A 23,310-nucleotide genomic window follows, 5' to 3' on the forward strand; every position below is an offset into this window, starting at 1 on the left:
AAAGCTGCAGCTGTGGGGAGGGGACACATCTGCTTCCAGTTCCTCTGCAGCACAGCCCGGCCCAGCCCTGGAGCTGGGACCCCTCCCCAGGGACCCCTGTCCTTCCCTGGGACCCCTGTCCTACCCCGGGGACCCCCTGTCCTACCCCGGGGACCCCCTGTCCATCCCCAGGGACCCCTGTCCTTCCCTGGGACCCCCGTCCATCCCCAGGGACCCCAGCCTGGTGCAGGGATTTGGGAATAAATAAAGCACTGACAGAGGGCAGGGGAGCAGGGAGGGGCTGGCGGGATGTCCCCTGGGATAAGGGATGTCCCCACGGCCGTGTCCCCACAGCCGTGTCCCCACGGCAGTGTCCCCACAGCAGTGTCCCCAGCACTGGGGTGCTACTGCTGCTGAGATTCAGATCCCCAGCCCGGCTTGGGGACAAGGGGACAGAGGGACAAGGGGACAGAGGGACAAGGAGACAGAGGCTGGTGCCCGCTTTGTGCAGCCTCGAGCCCAGATGTCTGCGGCTCCCGCGGTGTCCCCAGCACGGTGACAATCCCCGCGGTGTCCCCGTCCCCGCGGTGTCCCCAGCACGGTGACAATCCCCGCGGTGTCCCCGTCCCCGCGGTGTCCCCAGCACGGTGACAATCCCCGCGGTGTCCCCAGCGCTGTCCCCGTCCCCGCGGTGTCCCAGGCTCGGGGCCGTTCCCGGCTCTGCCACAGGGAGGTGCCGGAGCCCCGCGCACAGAGGGACAGCGGGGACACGGCCAGGGACAGAGCGGCTGGGCACAGGGGGACATGGCACACACCTGGGCATGGCACACACCTGGGCACTGCACACACACCTGGGCACGACACACACCTGGGCATGGACACGCACCTGGGCACTGCACACACACCTGGGCATGGCACACACCTGGGCATGGTACACACACCTGAACACGACACTCACCTGGGCACTGCACACACACCTGGGCATGACACACACCTGGGCATGACACACAGCTGGGCACTGCACACACACCTGGGCATGGCACACACACCTGGGCATGGCACACACACCTGGGCATGGACACACATCTGGGCACTGCACACACACCTGGGCACTGCACACACCTGGGCACTGCACACACACCTGGGCATGACACACACCTGGGCACTGCACACACCTGGGCACTGCACATGCATACCTGGACATGGCACTCACACTTGGGCACTGCCACACTGAGGGACACTGCACACACACACCTGGGCACTGCACACACACCTGGACACTGCACATGAACACCTGGACAATGAACACTCGCCTGGGCACTGCCACTCACCTGGACCTGGCACAATCACACCTGGGCACTGCCACACACCTGGACATGGCACAAACACACCTGGACACTGCCACACACCTGGACACCTTGAACTGTCCCCTGGACACGCCCCATGGCCGGCCACACCACACCCCAGCCCCTGGAGCAGGCTCTGACCACACCAAGGTCATTTTTTCTCAGAATTCCTTTTCCCCTAAAGCCGTTTCTTCTCCCTCCCTCTCACCCTGCAGGGCTCAGGTGCAGCCCGGGCTGCAGGGACAGGTGCCCGGGCACAGCCGGGCATGTCCCCCCGGAGCGGGGGCGGGCAGGGCAGGAACAGCCCCCGCTTTATTCCCAAAGTGGGCCAGAGCTGCCGGCAGCACAAAGGGCCCCGAGGAGCCCTTGGCCGGAGCCGGGGCCAGCCTGGAGCTAAAATTGGCTCGGTGGGAATTCGCTGGCAGGCGCCAAAGAGCGAGCGGGAAGCGCGGCGGGGAGGTCACACCAGGATAGAGGAGGGACAAACGTGTCCCTGTCCTGTGTCCCCATGCCGTGTCCCTGTCCCGTGTCCCCATGCCGTGTCCCCATGCCTTGTCCCCCCTCCATGTCCCCACCCTGTGCCCAGCAGCGCAGCAGGTGAGGCTCTCCAGGACCCTCAGGTGCTGCAGGGCTGGAGATGTTCTGGAGGTTCCCTGCAGCCCAAGAGCCTCAGGTCCCTTCAGGGGTGACAGCGCGGCAGCCACATTGTCACCAAATCTCCGGGCTCGCTGGCCTCGGCTCCACGTGCCACCGAAGCAAGGCCAAGCCAGTCCTTGCCACCCAAAACCCCAGGTGCCCACCCTCGCGGGACCCCTCTGCAGGTGGGCAGCTCTCCTGTGGCCGAGTGCCATCCCACCTGGACAAGCCGTGCCCTCCCGGTGGTGGCAGCCAGCCCTGCCACCCCCCTCCGCTGTCCCCCCGCGCCCCCTCAGTCCGTCAGCACCACCAGCTCGCCGTCGCTCTTGTCCTCGCCCTCCGAGTCCTCGTCCTCGCTGTAGCGGTACACGTCCCCCTCGGGCACCGAGTGCCCGTCGTCCCCGGCGTCCCCGTCCTTGAGGCTGCGGGTGTTGACGATGACGGGCATGGCGGGGTCCGCGCCGCGGGGCAGGTAATGCTCCAGGAGGGGCGGGGGCAGCTGCACGCCCACCGGCCGCGGGTACAGCACGTCCGAGGAGCTGGGGGGCACCTGGCTGCCCTGCGGCCTGGGGGACACGGGGGGCGGGCACTGAGAGGGGCAGCCAGGGCTCACGGGGCTTCCCTCGGCCGCCCCGAGGGGGGCGTTCTGTGCAGGACAGGTGGGCACCAAGCCCATGGGAACGAGGTGGGCACGCACCCCATGGGCATCAGGGGGGTACCAGCCCCATGGGCACCAGGTGAGAACCTGCCCCATTGACATCAGGGGGGCACCAATCCCGTAAACATCAGGTGGGCACCAACCCCATGGGCACCAGGTGAGAACCTGCCCCATTGACATCAGGGGGGTACCAGCCCCATGGGCACCAGGTGAGAACCTGCCCCATTGACATCAGGTGGGCACCAGGTGGGCACAAACGCCACGTCACCAGGTGAGCACCCCCCCCCCCCACTGGTGCCAGGTGAGCACTTGCTCCAATACAGCCACGTGGGCACAAACCCCATGGGCACCCAGTGAGTCCCCACCTATGTCACCGGGTGACACCCATGTCACCAGGTGGGCACCCAGCCATGTCACCAGGTGAGCCCCACTCCAACACCACCCCTCTGAGTCCGTGGGGGTGACACGCACAGGCAACTTATCAATTCCCCTCATCAATTCCCCCTCATCAATTCCCTCTTATCAATTACTTTTATCAATCCCCCTCTATCAATCCCCTTGTCAATGCCCTTTATCAATTCCCCTCATCAATGCCTCTCATCAAGCCCTTTTATCAATCCCCCTTATCAACCCCTTTATCAATCCCCCTCATCAATCCTCCTTATCAACCCCCTTGTCAATCCCCTTTATCAACCCTGTTATCAATTCTCCTTATCAATGTCCCTCATCAATCCCTTTATCAATCCCCTTTATCAATTTCCCTCATTAATCCCTTATCAATCCCCTTTATCAACCCCCTTATCAACCCCTTATCAATTGCCCTTATCAACCCCTTTATCAATTGCCCTTATCAACCCCCTTATCAATCCCGTTATCAATTCCCCTCATTAACCCCTTTATCGATCCCCTTTATGAATTCCCCTCATCAATCCCCTTTATCAACCCCCTTATCAACCCCTTTATCCACCCCCTCATCAATCCTCCTTATCAAGCCCCTTATCAACCCCTTTATCAATTTCCCTCATTAATTCCTTTATCAATCCCCCTTATCAATTCCCCTCATTAATCCCTTTATCAATCCCCTTATCAATCCTCGTTATTAGTCCCCTTATCAATTCCCCTCATCAATCCCCCTGATCAATCCCTTTATCAACCCCCTTATCAACCCCTTTATCAATTCCCCTAATTAATCCCTTTATCGACCCCCTTTATGAATTCCCCTCATCAATCCCTGTTCTCAATCCCCGTTATCAACCCCCTTATCAATTACCCTATCAGGAATCCCTGCCTGGCATCCTGGCACCGGTTCCTCATCAACCCCTTTATCAACCCCCTTATCAATTCTCCTTATCAATGTCCCTCATCAATCCCTTTATCAATCCCTTTTATCAATCCCCCTTATCAATCCCTTTATCAATCCCCTTTATCAATCCCCCTTATCAATCCCCTTTATCAATCCCCCTTATCAATCCCTTTATCAATCCCCTTTATCAATTCCCCTTATCAACCCTTTTATCAATTTCCCTCATTAATCCCTTATCAATCCCCCTTTGTCAATTCCCCTCATTAGTCCCTTTATCAATCCCCCTTATCAATTCCCCTCATTAATCCCTTTATCGATCCCCTTTATCGATCCCCTTATCAATCCCCGTTATCAACCCCTTATCAATTACCCTATCAGGAATCCCTGCCGGGCGTCCTGGCGACGGTTCCTCATCAGCGCCTTGTACTCGCCCACGCGCAGCCGCTTGCCCTCCACGATGCAGGTGCGCTTGGGCCGCGGTTTGTATTTGTAGTCCGGGTACTTCTCCAGGTGCTGCCGGCTCAGCCGCGCCTGCTCCTCGTAGTAGGGCTGCTTCTCCTGGTTGGACATGGATTTCCAGCGGGATCCTGCAGAGCAGGGAAGGAGCAGAGCGTCCTCACACCCCTGCCTGAGCGAGGGGAGCGGGGATGAGCCCGCCCCGAGGTTTGTTGGTGCTGTCGGTTGGTTAATTAATGGTGTTTAATTAGCGGTATTGCTGGTGGGGAATGGCGCCGCGGTTTATGGCGGTGCTGGTGGGAGCCGCGCGGCGCAGCTGGTTCGGCTGGAATGTCGGGAATCGCTTCCCTGAATTCCCCTGGGCATTTCCAGGGGCTCATCTCCTCATTCCCTGACTGTCCCCAGGTCAGGGAGATCCCTCTGTGGCTATTCAGAGTGGATCCTCCATCCCCAGATCTCATTCCCATCCCTCCAGGAAATGCAGAGTGGATCCTGTCCCTGGATCTCATTCCCATCCCTCCAGGAAATGCAGAGTGGATCCTGTCCCTGGATCTCATTCCCATCCCTCCAGGAAATGCAGAGTGGATCCTCCATCCCCAGATCTCATTCCCATCCCTCCAGGAAATGCAGAGTGGATCCTGTCCCTGGATCTCATTCCCATCCCTCCAGGGGATGCAGAGTGGATCTCCTGTCCCAGGATCTTGTTCCAAACCCTGCAGGGGATGCCGAGTGGATCCCCTCTCCCAGGATCTCATTCCCATCCCTCCAGGGGATGCAGAGTAGATCCCCTGTCCCAGGATCTCGTTCCCATCTCTCCAGGGGTTGCAGAGTGGATCCCCTGTCCCAAGATCTCGTTCCCATCTCTCCAGGGGTTGCAGGGGGGATCCTGCCCCGGGATCTCACCCAGGATCTTGCTGATGCTGGAGTTGTGCATGTCCGGGAATGCCTGCAGGATCTTCCTGCGCTCGTCCTTGGCCCACACCATGAAGGCGTTCATGGGCCGCTTGATGTGGTTGTTGTTCCTGGACTCTGGGAAGTGCCGGGAGCCTGCGGGGACACGCGGGATGAGGGCCGGAGCCGGAGGACAGGGCCACCCCGGGGTCACCACGACACTCCCGGCCATCCTCACCGTCCATCTCGCAGCTCAGCAGAGCCTCGTCCAGCCGGTGGCCGGGGGTCTCCTCCATCCGCTCCTTCACCGGGGAGGAGTCGATCCCGACGGGCTCCTGCAGGACAGCGGGGTCAGGAGCCAGCCCCCAGCCCGGGACAGCCGTGGCTGGTGACCCTGGGGTGGCAGAGGGGACGGTGACCGCACAGAGTGACCCTCACCTTGCGGTAGGGGCTGCTCAGGGAGCCCTCCATGGCGGCGCCGTGGCCGTGCAGCAGCTGCCGCGCGTCGTGGATGGCTTTGGTGATGGCATCGCCCTCTCCCAGGAATCCTGGCGGGACACGGGCACCCGTCAGTGCCAGCGGCCACCCCGCTGATCCCCCAGAGTACCCACCCCCATGGGCACCCATCACTGCCATTTGTCACCCCGCTGACCCCCCAGGGTACCTACCCCCATGGGTTCTCATCAGTGGCAGTGGTCACTCCATTGACCACTCACAGCACTGACCCTTACTGGCACCCATCAGTGCCAGCGGTCACTCCACTGACCACTCATAGCACCCACCCCATGGGCACCCATCAGTGCCAGTGGCCACCCCACTGACCACTGCTGACCACTCACAGCACTGACCCTTACTGGCACCCATCAGTGCCAGCGGTCACCCCGCTGACCACTCACAGCACTGACCCTTACTGGCACCCATCAGTGCCAGTGGTCACCCCGCTGACCACTCACAGCACCCACCCCCGTGGGCACCCATCAGTGCCAGTGGCCACACCGCTGACCACTGCTGACCACTCACAGCACTGACCTTAACTGGCCAGCAGTCACCCCACTGACCACTCATAGTGCCCACCCCCATGGGCACCTGTCCGTGCCAGCGGCCACCCCACTGACCACTCACAGCACCGACCCTTACGGGCACCCATCAGTGCCAGTGGTCACTCTGCTGACCACTCATAGCACCCACCCTTACTGGCACCCATCAGTGCCAGCGGTCACCCCGCTGACCCCCCACATCCCTGACCATCCCCGCTGTGCCCCGAGGGGTGGCACGGCCCAGGGTGACCGCCCAGGTCCCGCGTGGGAGCAGCAGGGATGTCACCTGCGTCCCCAAAAACCCGAAGGGAGCCCACCCAGAGGGAGGCTGGACGGGCTGCTCTGCAGCTCCCTGCTGGCCCCGTGGCTCGGCGTGAGGGACTGGCACCCGCTCAGCTTCAAACTGGGCGAACTGGAGGCACTGGGGAGCTCGGAACCTTTGGGTTTGGCCGTCAGGTTCAGCGGCTGCGAGGTCTCCTGAGAAGGAGGAGGAGGAGGAGGAGGAGGAGGAGAAGGAGGAGGAGGAGGAGGAGGAGGAGGAGGAGGGATGGCGGCTGAGGAGCTGTGCCCAGAGCCCCAGCCCGGGATGTGGAGGGGATCTGGGGGCTGTGCCAGGGGCTGAAGGGCATTTTTGGGGTTGTACCAGGGACTGAAGGGCATTTTTGGGGCTGTGCCAGGGGCTGAAGGGGATTTTTGGGACTGTACCAGGGTTTTTTGGTGGTTTTGGGGCTGTACCAGGGTTTTTGGGGTTGTAACAGGTTTCTTTGGGGTTTTTGGGGCTGTACCAGGGGTTGGAGGGTTTTTGGGGTTGTACCAGGGACTGAAGGACATTTTTGGGGCTGTACCAGGGGTTTTGGGCTTGTAACAGGTTTCTTTGAGGTTTTTGGGGCTGTACCAGGGTTTGGGGGCTGTGCCAGGGGCTGAAGGGCATTTTTGGGGTTGTACCAGGGACTGAAGGATAATTCTGTGGCTGTACCAGAGTTTTTTGGTGGTTTTGGGGTTGTACCAGGGTTTTTGGGGTTGTAACAGGTTTCTTTGGGGTTTTTTGGGCTGTACCAGGGTTTGGGGGCTGTGCCAGGGGTTGAAGGAGTTTTTTGGGGCTGTACCAGGGACTGAAGGGGATTTTTGGGGCTGTACCAGGGGTTGAAGGACATTTTTGGGGCTATACCAGGGTTTTGGGGGTTGTGCCAGGTCTTGAAGGGGGTTTTGGGGCTGTGCCAGGGATTGGGGGGGGGGGGGGCATACCAAGGGTTAAAGGTTTTTTTTGGGGCTGTACCAGGGTTTGATGGAGGTTTTAGGGTTGTACCAGAGGTTGAAGGATATTTTTGGGGCTGTACCAGGGTTCTTTGGGGTTTTTGGGGCTGTACCAGGGTTCTTTGGGGTTTTTGGGGCTGTACCAGGATTTTGTGGGTTTTTGGGGCTGTACCAGGGTTTTTGGGGCTGTACCAGGGATCTTTGGGTTTTTTGGGGCTGTACAAGGGTTCTTTGGGTTTTCTGGGGCTGTACCAGGGTTCTTCAGGTTTTTTGGGGCTGTACCAGGATTTTGGGGTTTTTTGGGGCTGTACCAGGATTTTGGGGGTTTTTGGGGCTGTACCAGGATTTTGGGGGTTTTTGGGGCTGTACCTGCATCTGGAGGTGTCCCGGGCCCGCGGGTCTCTTCAGCGTGGGGGGAGGGGGGCTGTGCAGGAGCTGCACGGGGTAATCCACTGCGGGAGCAGAGGGACGGCGGTTGGGGACAGCAGGGACACGGCTGGGGGACGAGGCCACCCCGCAGGGCTGGCACAGCCCCGACTCACCCGGTTTGCAGGGGATGGGCTGGATGGGCAGTGCCAGCTGGGACTCGGGGGTGACCGGGAGGGGCTGGTGGCCGGGGGTGAAGGCGGGGATCATCACATAGGGCATGTTGACCTGCTGGAGGGGACAGGGACACCAGATCAACGCTGCATGGCAGTGCCACCCCCGGGAGGGCACAGCAGGACACGGGGGAGGTGTCCCCTGCCTTTACCTGGATCTGCTGCTGGAGGAGGTTGATCTTGTGCTGCTGCTGGATGAGCTGCTGCTGCTGCTTGGCGATCTGGGGAGGGGACAGCGGCGTTGGTGACATCGAGGACAGCGCTGGGCTGGCCTCCAGCCTGGCAGAACCCGGCGGCAGGGGGTCCCCAGGGTCGTGGGAAGGGCAGGAGGAGGGGCTGAGCTGCCCCTGAGCCACCTCGGGGGACGCAAGGGCTGTGTGTCACACCCCAGGTGTGACAGCGGTGTCACCCCTGCCCTTGGGACAGGAAAACCCGCTGTTCAAGGAGCAGGTGAGCACAGGCAGGAGGCACCTGGGGTGGTTTGTTCACCTTAAGGAGCTCAATCCCCATCTCCATCCACCCTTGGTCCTCCCAGCTCCGAGGGCTTTGGGACGGGAACACAAAACGGGAGCCCAAAGCCGCTCGTGGTCCCGCCATCCCAAAGGGATCCCCGGTGGGGTGACGGTCCCCACCTGCTCCTGCTGCTGCCGTGCCAGCTCCATCTGCTGCTGCTGCTTCTCGAAGAGCATGGTGGCCATGTTCTTCTGCTCCGAGTGCGCCGTCAGCAGCTGGTCCCGCAGCGTGGACAGCTGGTTGATCATCACCAGCAGCTGCAGCTCCTTCTCCGCCAGGCTCTCCTGGGTTCCTGCGGGGGAAAAAACCCGACTGGATGAGGGTCAGCGGGGCGGGGAGCGGGGAGAGGGTCAGCAGCACGAGGTGGGACGGAGGTGGTTTTGTTTAAGGAGCGCAATTCTCATTTCCTCCGACGCTGGGGTGGGAAATGTGAGGCAGAGAAGTCCTACAGGCACCACTGGGTGGCCATGGGTGACACAGTGGTGTCATGGGTGATGTGAGTGACACAGTGGGTGACCAGGGAAGGTCAGATTTGGGAGGAATGGAAAGATCCCCACACGCTGAGCCGCCCCCACCCATGCAGTCAGAGGCAGCAGAGATGCTCACCTCCAAAAAAAAAACCAAACCAATTAAAATCAAATTTTAAATTTGATTTAAAATCCCTGTGAAATGTGGACATTTCCCCTCCTGCTTTGGTGCTCCCCAGCTGGGACGCAGGAGGGAGGTTGGTGGAGGTGGATCCCACCTTTCACTTCCTTGGATTCAGCCGGGTTCCGGCCCAGCAGCCGCTCCTTCCAGTCACTGGCCAGCAGCTTCTCGATGGTCGGCATCACTGGGGACAGGGACAGGGACAGGGACAGGGACAGGGACAGGGACAGGGACAGGGACAGGGAGGAGAGGACAACCACGTGAGCACATCCCAAGGCTCTGCAGCACAGCTTGGTCCATCCCACAGCTCTGGGACGATCCTGAGGGGCAGGGGAAGGGATCCAAAAGGTGCCTTGGGAACGTTTCCCACCTTCCTTCAGGTTCCTGTTGAAGTCCAGCTTCTCCTGGCCGCTGCCGGCCGGCTCGAAGGCGGAGCGCCGGGGCTCGGGAACGTCCCCGGTGGGAGAGCGGGATTCCTGCGGGACACAGGATGTCACTGCCACCAGCAGGGACACCCCCAGCACGGGGGACATCCCCGCCTGGGAGGATGCTGCGAGCTGGAGCACGCTCTGCCAGGCACAATCCCATCTAGAGAGCATCGTGGAGATGCTGGGATTTTCTCCCATTTCTCCAGCCTGCCCCCCACTGTCCCCTGAGCTCCCCTCCCCTGCGATGGCAGAGCAGGGAGCGGCCAGCGAGAGGGAAAACCCCAGGACAATGGAAAAAGGGAGGCTGAAGGGATGGGGAACACCTGGAGGGGGTTGTTGGGGGCTCCACAACGAAGGTGAAGCCCTCAAAGCCCAGGGATGACCCCAGAGCAGCCCCAGGTTTGCCGTGGGCAAAGCTGAGCTCCTGTTCCTGGTTCTCCAGGTTTTTTGGGCTCAATCCTCGGGGAAAACAACCCTTCACACCGCGGGAGATCTTATTCCCAGTTTTCCAGGTTTTTGGAGCTCAATCTTCAAGAAAATCAACCCTTCACACCCCGGGAGATCTTGTTCCTGGTTTTCCAGGTTTTTTGGGCTCAATCCTTGGGGAAACCAACCCTTCACACTCCAGGAGATCTTGTTCCTGGTTTTCCAAGATTTTTGGGCTCAAAAGAGCAGCCAAAAAAACCTTGGGAGAGCCTCAGATTTCCGTTTCAATTCCTCGGGATGAGGAAAAACCACACGGGGGAGCAGCCACAGCCTCTCCCACAGGATGGAGGGTCTGGAGCAGGGCTGGGGACAGCACCTCCTTTGTCACACCCACCTGTGGCAGGGCCTGGGGCTCGGTGCCATCCCTGGGTGGTGGCCCTGGGGGGTCGTGGGGCCGGGGCTCGGCGCTGGGGGCAGCCCCCGGGGGGGTCTCGGGGCCGCCCTCCTTCCTCTCCTCCGTCTTGACGGCGCAGTTCACCATGGTGCCCGCTCCATCCAGCTCCGGGGGTGGAGAGATGGGGCTCCTCATGGACATCCTGCGGACAGCAGGGACGTCACCACGGCCACCCCCGGGCGTGGGCACACCTCTCCCAGCCTGGCCCCACACTGCGGTGCCCCACGGTGCAAGGACAGCGTCCCTGGGGTTTGCCCTGGGCAAAGCTGAGCTCTTGTTCCCGGTTTTCCAGGTTTTTGGAGCTCAGTCCTCGGGGAAACCAACCCTTCACACCCTGGGAGATCTTGTTCCTGGTTTTCCAAGATTTTGGGGCTCAATCCTTGGGGAAACCAACCCTTCACACCCTGGGAGATCTTGTTCCTGGTTTTCCAGGTTTTTGGAGCTCAATCCTCAGGGAAACCAACCCTTCACACCTTGGGATGGAGGAATGAATTCCTAAAGGCAATCCAGAGATCCCAGAGATTGGGAGTGAGGGACAGCTTGAGGGACCTTCATGCCACATCCAGCAAGCCCAGGCTCAGGGTGACAGGGACCAGCAGCCCCAGGGTCCCTCACTGCTCCAGGAGCCGTGCCCAGAAAGCCATCGGAGCAGCCACGGCTTTCCCGATCCAGCGGGAAGTGGAAATCCTGGCTCTGCCCAACAACGGCTGGAACGGCACCAGAACGGCTCCTCCGGGAACCCCTGGCATGGGATGGACCTGGGACTGGCCACCAGAACCGTTCCTGCAGAAGTCCCTGCCATGGGATGGACCAAGGACTGGCCACCAGAACGGTTCCTCCAGAAGTCCCCAGCATGGGATGGACCTGGGACTGGCCACCAGAACCGTTCCTCCAGAAGTCCCTGCCATGGGAAAGACCTGGGACTGGGACCAGCCACCAGAATGGCTCCTCTGAAAGTCCCTGGCATGGGAAAGACCTGGGACCGGCCACCAGAACGGCTCCTCTGGAAATCCCTGGCATGGGATGGACCAGGACTGGCCACCAGAACGGCTCCTCTGGGAGTCCTTGGCATAGGATGGACCTGGGACCGGCCACCAGAATGGTTCCTGCAGAATTCCCTGGCATGGGATGGGACAGGACTGGCCACCAGAACAGTTCTTCTGGGAGTCCCTGGCATGGGATGGACCAGGGACTGGCCACCAGAATGGTTCCTGCAGAACCTGCATCCCCTGCCATGGGATGGACCTGGGACTGGCCACCAGAATGGCTCTTCCAGGACCCCCTGGCACAGCACCAGCCAAGGCCCTGCCAGGACAAGGGGCTGGCCCCGGGAATGGCTCTCCCTGATCCCACAAAACCCCTGTGGGTGCCCATCCCCGTCCCAGCGCTGCCGGATGGGCACCGCAGGGATGGCGATGAGTTTTATAGGGAACGGCGGGCTGTGCCACCCCACAGGGACCCCAAAAACGTGTCCTATTGCTCGCTCCGGGTGCCAGGGCAGCCAAGAGTGAGCGCCAGGGCCAGTGGTGACCACGGGGCATTTGCCTTTCGTGGCCACCAAGCCTCACACCACACAGCAAGGACGGGAAGAAGCATTGTCCTCGCCTTTCCGCGGGAATAATGGGAAAAGGAGGCTGCTGAGGAAGGGATTGACCCCGGCCACTGCTGGGATTGTGGGACTGCCCTGCGATGGGGACAGCACCTGCCTGGGGGCTGCCACCCCAAACCCAGCACCCTCTCACCACCCAGACCCCCATCAGGAGCCCCTAAAGCCAGTTTGGGGGTGCAAAGCGGGATGGGGAGGGCTGAGCTGGGCCGCCCGGCTTGGGGGCAGCAATTACATAACAAACAAAGCCCGGCTCAAGCTGCGAATTAATCAAACGGCTGAAAATAAAACCTTCCTCTCAGGAACTTCAAACAAAAGAAATGAAAACAACAAGGCCGGCTGGGTAATGAAAAGCCAGGGCTGTGAATAGGGGACAAAAGGAAGTGGAACAATGGGGTGTTGGACAAAAGCAATAAAGTAAAGGGAAGTGTGACAGCTCCACAATAGGGCACTGTGCTCGCCAGCCTTTCTGATCTTAGCGGGCCTTTTTTTAATCTCGGTTCCCTCGCCCTCCGCCGAACAAACCCGCCGGGTTTCCTCCCGGCCCCGCATCGCCCGGGGGCTGCCGCATCCTGCGGCGCCCCTTCCTGCCCCGGCTCACCTTGGCCGGGGCCACCCGGCCCCCAAAATCCATCGCCAGGAAGGACCGGACACGGTGGGAAGCTGTGCCCGCTCCAGCAAGGATTGGCCTTGTGGGGAGGTTATAGGTGGGGAAACTGAGGCAGGAATGCACAGCACCTCAGGTGTGCGTGAAACTGCTTTTTTTTTTTTTCCAGCTTTCTGGGTGTTTTTCCCACGCAAAAAATCCAAATTTTGTAAGTTTGTGATGCTGCGACAGCAGCACCGCGGCACGGAGCAATGGCTTCGGTTTGAGCCAGGCACAAAATCCCATCCCAGCCCTCCCGCAGGTCCCGTTCCCTTTGTGCTTCACCTCCCGGTGCCACTGGAAGTTCACTCTTAAAATGGGGCCAGCGCTTTAATGGGGCCGTGTTTGAAAGGGGCCTCCTTGGGGGTTCATTATCCACCCTGCCGAGCAAACAAAAAAAAAAAAAGGGGGAAAGGGGAAAAGCGCTGTTATCTCGTTCCGGGCGGGACTCAGGTGTGGGCTCCGGGGCTGCCTGGGGCACACAATGGGCACGGAACAATCGCCCTGGCACCGGCACTGAAAGGGATCTTCTTGGTTTTTAATGTTCCCCATTAAATGCAGGGTGGGGAGGAAGGGAGGGAATGGGGTTGGGATGGAAAGCGCCAGCCCGGAGGATGGAAACAGCTCCCGAATCCTCATGGGATGCTTCCTTCCCTCACAGCTTTTTGGGGGCTCATCCCACAAGCAGCAAAGCCCTGAAATTCCCATATTTCACCTTTCCTCCCAGTCCCAGCCCGGCAACTCCAAGATTTTCGGGATGGTGACAGCTCGTAGTTCCCTGTTCGTACCCGCGAACAGCACGTCCTGCAATTCTCCCGGTGGCCGTGCCACCCTTCCTGCCTGCCAGCCAGGCCTGATCCTATCGGCCCCGGCTGTGCGGAGCAGAACAGCTCCAGGGGCCGGGAAAAGGGGATGAGGTGCCAGAAAACCCCCACCCTGCCCGGCAGCGGTTTGGGGATGCCAAAATCCTGGCACTTCAGGACTTTGGGATCCAGGAGATGACAAAATCCCAGTGCTGCAGGAGTTTGGGGATCCAGATGTTGGGATCCCAGCACTGCAGGAGTTTGGGATCCAGATGTTGGGATCCCAGCACCACAGGAGTTTGGGGATCCAGATGTTGGGATCCCAGCACCACAGGAGTTTGGGATCCAGATGCTGAGATCCCAGCACCGCAGGAATTTGGGATCCAAGAGACACCAAGACCCTGGTGCTGCAGGAGTCTGGGAATTCAATGAGCAACGAGATTCCAGAGCTGCAGGAGTCTGGGGATCTAAGAGATGTGGAGAGCAAGAGATGCCGAGCTCCTGGCACCGCAGGATCTCGGCAATCCAAGAGCCACCAAGGTCCCTCACCCCGTGTCACATCACTGCTGCCTCAGGGCTCAATTTGGGGACAATCCCACCCCAGGGACAGCAAAGAGACCCTTGGCGAGTTGGCTGGGGGAGCTGCGTGCCCAGATTTTCGGGATGACCCTGCCCTCTCCTGCCCATCAGGTTGTCCCAGCTCTTGGAGCTTTTGCTCTCCTCCCTCCCAAAGCTCTCCATCCACATCTCTTCCCTTCAGGAGCCCGACGTGGTGCCCAATCATCCCAAAAAAAACCTCATCCCGCCACCAGAGCCCAGGAAACCGGGCAAAACGGGGGCGAAAAATCCAAGGAGGAAACACCAGAGCAGCAACACCGGCACGAGCAGCAGCCCCGACACCCCTGGGAGAGGGCAGAGGAAAAAATAAAGACACACACGGAGATTTTCCTCTTCCAGGCAGGACCTGAGGAATCCCGGCCGGCCACCGGGACAGACAATAGCCCATCTCCTGCCAGACGAGCGGGGCCGCTTTCCTGCCAGACTTGGAATGTCCTTTCGGGGCCGCTTCCAAGCGTTTCCGCCCCGGGTGTCTTCCAAGAGAAAAGAATGGATGTTTGCTCCGCCGTGCCCGTGGCCAGGGGTGGCCGATGTCCCTGCCTGGGGGAAGTTCATGGGGCTGCTGTCCCTTCCCCAGGGATGCAGAGCATCCCAGGATTTGGGATTTGGGGTCGTTCCCTGGTGGCCGTGGGGGTGGTGGGATGTGCTGTCCATCCACGGGGGGTGGGAGAAGCGTGGATGAGGAAACGCAAGACCCCAGGGTTTGATGGTTTGGAAAAAAATTATTTTTGAACCCCAAAAGGTAACGGGATGAGGGTTTTCAGCCCCAGAAATGGCACCAGCACCAACATGTCGGAGCCACAGGGTTGGCTGGTTCTGAAAAATTGGTTTTTAACCCCGAAAGGCAACGGAAGGAGCGTTTTCAACCCCAGAAATGCCACCAGCAGCACGTGAGAGCCACAGCACCACGTGTCACTGCTCAGAGCCCGTGTCCCCTTCCAGGGTTGTCTCAAGATTTTCTGGTTCTGAAAAATCATTTTTTTAAACTCAAAAGGCAAAGGGTTTTCAGCCCCAGAAATGGCACCACCACCACCATGTGAGAGCCACAGGGTTTGCTGGTTCTGAAAAATCATTTTATAACCCCAAAAGGCAACAGGATGAGGGTTTTTAGACTCAGAAATGCCACCAGCAGCATGTGAGAGCCGCAGCACCACGTGTCACTGCTCAGAGCCCGTGTGCCCTTCCAGGGCTGTGTCCTCAAGGCTTTCTGGTTCTGAAAAATCATTTTTTAACCCCAAAAAGGCAACCGGATGAGGGTTTTTGGACTCAGAAATGCCACCACCACCATGCCAGAGCCACAGGTTTTGCTGTGGTTCTGAAAAATAATTTTATAACCCCAAAAAGGCAACGGGATGAGGGTTTTTAGACTCAGAAATGCCACCAGCAGCACGTGAGAGCCGCAGCCCCACGTGTCACTGCTCAGAGCCCGTGTCCCCTGCCCGGGCTCTGTCCCCAGCCTGCCACCCCACAAAGCAGCAGCGGAAACGCTCCAAATTTGGGCTCAGCCCCATCCTCGGCCGCCTCCACGTTCTCGACACCTGACCTGCGCTCGGCAGCAGAAAAACCCAAAGTTCCCCTGCCCAGAGAGCTCGGGGCGCCGGAAAAGCTGCAAAATCCGCTGTGAGATGGGAGATCCGCTGTGAGATGGGAGATTTTTGGTGGCCACGGGGGATTCGGGGAGGGGGATGCTCCGAGGGGCAGCAGGAGCAGGATGGGGCAGCCAGGGACAGGATGGGAATCGCCTGGCGAGTCCTTCCCAAGGGAAAATCCCCATCCCAGAGAGACCCCCAGACCCCAAATGCCCCTTCCCATCCTGGCACGGCCTTTGGGGTGAGCAGGAGCTGGGATTTCCCGCTGTCCCCCCGAACCAGGCGGGTGTTTGTCCATCCTCAGCGCCCTGAAGGAGATTCATCCTTCTCCGAAGGACAAACGGCCTCTGGAAACATCCGGAAATGTCCCCACGGGGTCAGGGCACGGCGCCGGCACAGGAAGGATTCGGGGTCACCCCTCTGCTTGTGCCACCCCCAGTTCCACCAGGTCCCCTCTGTCCCCATCCCGGTGTCCCCATGGAGGGATGTCCCCTCCTCACCCCTGAATTGTCTCAGCACAGCCCCGTTATGGGGTTGTTTTTTTTTTTTTTGGGGGGGTGCAGCATCAATTTTCCATCTTTTAAGACGGAAAGAAGCAATCCAGGTGTCCAGGTTGAATCCCAAAGAAGTTACAGCCATTTTTAGCAATTCTATCCCCAAAAAAAACCCCAGCCTGCCCCTTCTGAAGGCCTCCAGGCCATACCCAGGGTTATTAATGAGGTGCACATCGCCCTGATTAATTCCTGCAGAGTTCTGGGGGAGAATCCAATATAATCCCACTCTCCAAAACTTGAGGAAAGAGGGAAGTTAACAGGGAATCATCCCTAACTTCTCTCAAATGCAAGGCAGGGAGGAAAAGGGGAATTCCCAGGCTGGGCCAAGGGGAAGAGGAGCATCTCCATGGGATGCTCCATGTTCTCCACCAGGGATGTTTCCCATCCCCTATAAACCCCAGGATCCTGCTGTCCCAGGAAATGGGATGAGGAATAAACTGCAGATCAGCCTCTGCCCCCAGCGGCCCCAATCCTGCTTTTCCCATGGGATTGTCCCTCTTGGCCAAATCCAGCCCATCCCCTGGGGCTTGTCCTCCCTGTGTCCTGCAGGATCCAGGGGGGGGACAGGAATGGGGAAACAAAGCTCCCAACAAAGCCTGGAAAGGATGAGTCATCCCCCCACATTCCCTGTGGGCACTGGGATCAGGATCCGTGCCCCACACATCACTGGGATCCATTGGATCCATGTCCCACACATCACTGGGATCAGGATCCGTGCCCCACACATCACTGGGATCCATTGGATCCATGTCCCACACATCACTGGGATCAGGATCTGTGCCCCACACATCACTGGGATCAGGATCTGTGCCCCACACATCACTGGGATCAGGATCTGTGCCCCACACATCACTGGGATCCATTGGATCCATGCCCCACACATCACTGGGATCCATTGGATCCATGCCCCACACATCCCCGGTGTGCACCAGGATCTGTTGGGTCCATCCCGGAGCTCTGGGACCCATCCCAGTGTCCCTTTGGGTGGAGAATTCCCATCTGCCTCTGCTTTCCCACTACTCTGCTTTCCCACTACTCCAATCCTAAAGTCTTATCCTTTAGGATCCCAAAACCAGCTGGGACCTTCCTTCCCAACCCCAAATCCAGGGATTCTGCCTCGCACGAGCCTGCCTGACAAAACCCAGCCAGGAGGTCCATAACGATCCAAATTAAAAACCCCATCCCTGGTACATAATTACCCAAACAAAACCCCATCCCTGGAACATAATAACCCAAATAAATCCCAATCCCTGGAACATAATTACCCAAATAAATCCCAATCCCTGGAACATAATTACCCAAATAAAACCCAATCCCTGGAAGCCGCCGGATCCTTCCCTGGCCCAGGGCCACCCCGTTCGCAGCCACGACCCAAACACATTTTTCCTTTTGCTGTAGGGACGGTTTGAAAGAGGAGGGGAAGGAGGAAAAAAAAAAAAAAAAACCCGCCTGAACCTCAGGTGGAACTTCCTGGCCGCGGGATTTATGAGCCGGGAATGATCTCATCAGGGAAGCGGAGGAAACTCCGCTGGAATTATTTCCAACCCCACTAAATCCCCCCCTCCTTCCCCAATCCTGGGAACAATCCCAGGACGAGCCACGTGATGGCCCCGGGAGCAGCGCTGGTCATTCCCGTTTCCCGGCCCCCCGAGCAGACTTTGGGAGCTTTGGGATGGTTCTGCCCCTCGAGGAGATAAATCCGTAAGGAAAAGGCTCCTTGCAGCACCTCCGGCTCTGCGGGGTCCATGTCCAGGGAATTCTGTGGGGCTGGAGGGATCTTTAGGGAAAGGGAAATCCAGGGCAGGGGTGGTGGGGAGAAGTCTGAAAGCACAAAGTTTCCTTCCCAGAAAAATCAAAGGTCTAAACCTCTAGGAAAAAGCAAAACCTCTTTTTTTTTAATGCCCCTTTTTTCTCTGCTCTTCGCACCCCCCCTGCATTAAAACCCTAAAAAACCCCAAAACTTTCCCTCTTTAATAGAGGCAATCCTGGCGCTCTGAAAAATGGGGATTTACCCTTTTTTTTTTCTGCATCAGAAATAAACTTTAAAAAAAAATGCTTTGCATGCAAAACCCCCCTGGACTGTGGGTGCTGAGCCTTTATCCCAAACCCAGCGGGGCTGGATCAGCCCCATGACCCACAGAGGGGTTCTGGGGGAGCTCCAGATCCTTGGGATCCAGCAGAAATCCCTGGAGCAGCTCCCAAACGAACCCCTCGAATCGAACCCCGAGCCACCGACGGCGGGAATGAAATTCAAAAAGTGGCAAAACCCAGGGAAAGAAAGGAAAACCCACGGCGGGGACGGGCACAACTCACCCAGAGGCTGGCACGGCGAGCCTGGCACGGCGAGCCTGGCACGGCTCCCTCCTTGCCCCGGCAGCTGCCCTGCCCTGGCCCCAGAGCGGGGTTTATCGGGGTGGCCGATCTCGGTGGCGTTTTTGTGTCACTTCTGTCACTCAGCGTTTCCAGGCACGGCCCCGGGGGTGGGGGGCTCGGGCTCGAGGCGCTGAGCGCGCAAACAAGATTTTAATCAAGACTTCTAAAAGCGTGCTTGGTTTTAAACCTTGACTTTAAACCAGAATTTCAAGGAGGTTTTAAAGCAGAATTTCAAGCAGGTTTTAAAGCAGATTTTCCTGTCGCCACAGAGAGGGAGGGCCAAGACTTTTGATCCTTTTCCTGGCCCCGTTAGGGAAAAAAAAACCCAAAGTGGGGCTCACCCTCCTGCCCCACAGCTGTCAGCAGCAGGGAAGCTCTTCCCAAACCCTTTTCCATGGGAAACCCATGGGTGGCCTTGGGGATGTGCAGAACATTGGGTCCATCCCAGTCAACAATCTCCCATCCTTGAGCTTTTATGGGATTTTACACCCTCCAACAACTCCTTATTTTTCCAGGTTTTTGGGGTGTCCATCCCAGTCCATAACACCCCATCCTTGAGCTTTCATGGGATTTTTAACCTTCCAATAATTCCTTATTTTTCCAGGAGTTTGGGGTGTCCATCCTATGTCAAACCCCATATCTGTAACCCCCAACTCTTGAGCTTTTTATGGGATTTTACACCCTCCAATAATTCCTTATTTTTCCAGGTTTTTGGGGTGTCCATCCCAGTCCATAACCCCCCAGATCTTGAGCTTTCATGGGATTTTACACCCTGCAATAATTCCTTATTTTTTCCAGGTTTTTGAGGTTTCCATCCCATGCCAACAATCTTCCATCCTTGAGCTTTCATGGGATTTTAAACCTTCCAACAACTCCTTATTTTTCCAGGTTTTTGGGGTGTCCATCCCAGTCCATAACCCCCCATCCTTGAGCTTTCATGGGATTTTACACTTTCCAATAATTCCTTATTTTTCCAGGTTTTTGGGGAGCTCATCCCAGTCAAAACAACCCAGGAGTTTGGGGTGCCCATCCCATGCCAAACCCCATATCCGTAACCCCCCGCTCTTGACCTTTCATGGCATTTCCCACCTTCCACTAACCCAGTATTTCCCCATTGGTGGGCCCCAATCCCACCTGGAGTTTCCCAGGAGTGCTGGGCGCACCCAGGAGCACCCAAGGGTGCTCAGAGCCAGCTCTGGGGGTCTGTCACCCTCAGCACCCAAGCCCCCAATCACACCCCAAAATCTTATGGGGCCGCGTTTCCGCCCCACAGCCGCAGCCGGCAGCGCCCCGGAAACCTTTGGGGTCCCTGTGCTCGGCGTCCTGAGCTGCAGCAAACGTGTCCTCAGCTCCAGATTGTCCCCAAAAGGGGACATGGAGGGACATGGGGACGCTTCCCAAATTTGCCCAAATTCAGGGCGTGGGGAGCTCCAGATGTTGGGGTTGCTTCACGTTCCAGCAATGGGATTTTTTTTTTTTTTTTCCGGTGTTTTGGGAACTGCCCCAGGAGCCATGAACCTCACTCTGAGGGAAAAGGTGTCACTGGCTGCTCCTCACCTGCCCCAAAATCATCTCCTGCTACAAAATCATCTCCTGCCCCAAATCATCTCCTGCTACAAAATCATCTCCTGCCCCAAATCATCTCCTGTCCCCAAACCATCTCCTGCCCCAAATCATCTCCTGTCCCAAAATCATCTCTTGTCCCAAAATCATCTCTTGTCCCCAAATCATCTCCTACCCCAAATCATCTCTTGTCCCAAAATCATCTCCTGCCCCAAATCATCTCCTGCTACAAAATCATCTCTTGTCCCAAAATCATCTCTTGTCCCCAAATCATCTCCTGCCCCAAATCATCTCCTGCCCTAAATCAACTGCCCCAAAATCATCTCCTGCCCTCAAATCATCTCCTGCCCTAAATCAACTGCCCCAAAATCATCTCCTCTCCCCAAATAATCTGCCCCAAAATCATGTCCTGTCCCAAAATCATCTCCTGCCTCCAAATCATCTGCCCCAAATAATCCCCTGTCCCAAATCACCCCTGCCCCAAATCCCTGCCCAAAGGCAGCCCTGACCCCGTTCCCGCCGGGCTCTGGCTCACAGCAATCAGGGACGGATGGGGTTGGAAGAAACCCCATGAGCAGAACATTTCTGGCCCCGTTGCCCCGCTCAGCCAGGGCTGTTTTGGTGACGTTTGTCCCGGTTTGGGGTGCAGGTTTGGGTTCCTGAGCTCATCCCCCACCTTGGGTGACGCCGAGCATCCGGCGGCGGCGGCGCTTCCGCGGCCTCACGTGTGCGAGGAGCTGCAGGAGGGCCTGGCAGCCATTGCTGTCACCATTTTGTCATTTTCTTGGGCATTATTTCAGCTCAGAGAGACACCCCCTGCTTCTGGGGTTTGGGATTTGAGGTTTGGGACAACCCCACTTCGCGTCCCGCTGCGGGATCCAAAGGGATTTGGGAGCAGCGTCCTCCAGACCACCACAATCCCAAAGGGATGGGTTTGGGGTTTGGGCCTCTCCCCTCCTCTCCCTGCTGGGTTTGGGGGAATTAAAACCCAGCAAATTCAGCTCTGGGATGGGCTCCTCACCTCGGGGGGAGCAGAGGGATTTGGGAATGAGGGATTTGGGAACAAGGGATTTGGGATGTTTTTCACTGCACAACAAAAACCCAGCACAGACCAGAAGCCGCCAGCCCTCCCCATTTGGGATGGGGTATCAAACTGGGGCTCCCCGTGTCCCACAGCACACGAGGGGCTCACGGTGCTGGTGGCACCTGTGTCACCCCCCCTGCCCCATCCCGATGTCCCCTGGGCTCCCTGAGCAGCGGGAATTGGCAGCTCCGCCCTCCAGGGGCCCATCCCAGCCTGGCCCCAAGAAATTGGGATGTTTTGCTCGCCCCTGGGAAAACAAAAAGGATCTGGGGGGGATTTTGGGGCTGTGCTTGCAGCCCGAGGGGTCCCAGGCTCCTCTGCCTGTTCCCTGGGCTGCGCCAGCTTTGCCAGCCCCCAGGATGAGCTTTTTTTTTGGGGGGAAACACACAAATCCCACATCCAAAAACATGGTTTCCCCGGCCAGATTCCCAGCACGGAGCCACAAACCAGAGGAAAGGCAGCAGGATGGAGCCGGTACGGGATCGCGGAGACCTGAGAACCCAAATCCCTAAAAGAGCCCCGAAAAGCAGCAAATTCTGCCCTGCCCTGCCCAGCCTGCAGCTGGGCTCTGCAGGGGACCTCCCCTGCTCCTCAATTCCTCATGGAAAGCCAGCGGGAAAGGGCTCCCTGCGGGAACTCGCCGGAGCAGCACCACGAGGGGTCCGTGCCACCCGTGCCACCCCCGCCCGTCCCTGCCACGGATCCGGGCACGCTCCCGAGCCAGCCCCTGCCCCGGGGGACCCCGCTTTCCGCCGGGCGTGAGAGGAGAACAATAGGGCCGAGCCCTCCATTGTTCCAGACAAAAGATAAGGCCGGGCTCTGGCATTCCCCAGCGCCCGCCCTGCTCGGGATCTGCCGTTCCCAGCTCTGCAATTCCCAGCTCTGCCAGTCCCGGCTCTGCCAGTCCCAGTTCTGCCAGCTCTGCCATTCCCAGCTCTGCCATTCCCAGCTCTGCCATTCCCGGCTCTGCCATTCCCAGCTCTGCCAGTCCCAGCTCTGCCATTCCCAATTTCTGCCATTCCCAACTCTGCCAATCCCAACCCTGCCAATCCTGGTTCTGCCATTCCAAATTTCTGCCAGTCCCAGCTCTGCCATTCCCAATTTCTGCCATTCCCAATTTCTGCCAGTCCCAACTCTGCCAATTCCAACTCTGCCATTCCCAGCTCTGCCATTCCCAACTCTGCCAATCCTGGTTCTGCCATTCCAAATTTCTGCCAGTCCCAGCTCTGGCATCCCCAGGGTCGGGGCAGAGGATTTTCCAAGCTGTCCCCACAGCAGGTGACCCCACGGGGCTGTTGGAGGGGACAGTGACCCTGCTGCCCCATCTGGAGCTCCCCTCTGTGTCCCTCTGTGTCCCCAACCCTCCCATGGTGACTGAGGCCACCTCTGTGTCCCCAATCCCACTGAAGTCACCTCTGTGTCCCTCTGTGTCCCCAACCCCTCCTGTAGTGACTGAGGTCACCTCTGTGTCCCTCTGTGTCCCCAACCCTTCTCTTGGTGACTGAAGTCACCTCAGTGTCCCTGTGGTCCCCAGTTTTTCCTGCAGTGACCGAGGTCACCTCTGTGTCCCTCTGTGTCCCCAGTCCCACTGAAGTCACCTCTGTGTCCCTCTGTGTCCCCAGCCCCTCCTGTGGTGACCGAGGTCACCTCAGTGTCCCTGTGGTCCCCAATTCTTCATGCAGTGACCGAGGTCACCTCAGTGTCCCTGTGGTCCCCAATTCTTCATGCAGTGACCGAGGTCACCTCTGTGTCCCTCTGTGTCCCCAGCCCCTCCTGTGGTGACCAAGGTCACCTCAGTGTCCCTGTGGTCCCCAATTCTTCATGCAGTGACCGAGGTCACCTCAGT

At 58.5% G+C, this 23,310-nt stretch overlaps 1 protein-coding gene across 1 annotated transcript in view; it reads right to left on the reverse strand.

The window, feature by feature from the left end:
* Positions 1 to 1,887: 1,887 nt before the first annotated feature.
* Positions 1,888 to 23,310, reverse strand: part of SOX13 (SRY-box transcription factor 13) — a 38,524-nt gene continuing 17,101 nt past the window's right edge. The window contains exons 2-14 of the mRNA XM_053998167.1: positions 10,569 to 10,770; positions 9,691 to 9,796; positions 9,418 to 9,504; positions 8,792 to 8,964; positions 8,312 to 8,380; positions 8,103 to 8,217; positions 7,930 to 8,012; positions 6,624 to 6,783; positions 5,708 to 5,817; positions 5,508 to 5,604; positions 5,282 to 5,425; positions 4,293 to 4,509; positions 1,888 to 2,527 (exon numbers count right to left, since the gene is read on the reverse strand). Of these exons, the coding sequence (XP_053854142.1) occupies positions 2,254 to 2,527; positions 4,293 to 4,509; positions 5,282 to 5,425; positions 5,508 to 5,604; positions 5,708 to 5,817; positions 6,624 to 6,783; positions 7,930 to 8,012; positions 8,103 to 8,217; positions 8,312 to 8,380; positions 8,792 to 8,964; positions 9,418 to 9,504; positions 9,691 to 9,796; positions 10,569 to 10,769 (1,836 nt within the window). The 5' untranslated portion in view covers position 10,770 and the 3' untranslated portion in view covers positions 1,888 to 2,253. The remainder of the gene's footprint in view (positions 2,528 to 4,292; positions 4,510 to 5,281; positions 5,426 to 5,507; positions 5,605 to 5,707; positions 5,818 to 6,623; positions 6,784 to 7,929; positions 8,013 to 8,102; positions 8,218 to 8,311; positions 8,381 to 8,791; positions 8,965 to 9,417; positions 9,505 to 9,690; positions 9,797 to 10,568; positions 10,771 to 23,310) is intronic.

Source organism: Vidua macroura, chromosome 24 (genome assembly GCF_024509145.1).
Source record: "Vidua macroura isolate BioBank_ID:100142 chromosome 24, ASM2450914v1, whole genome shotgun sequence".
Lineage (NCBI taxonomy): Eukaryota > Metazoa > Chordata > Aves > Passeriformes > Viduidae > Vidua > Vidua macroura.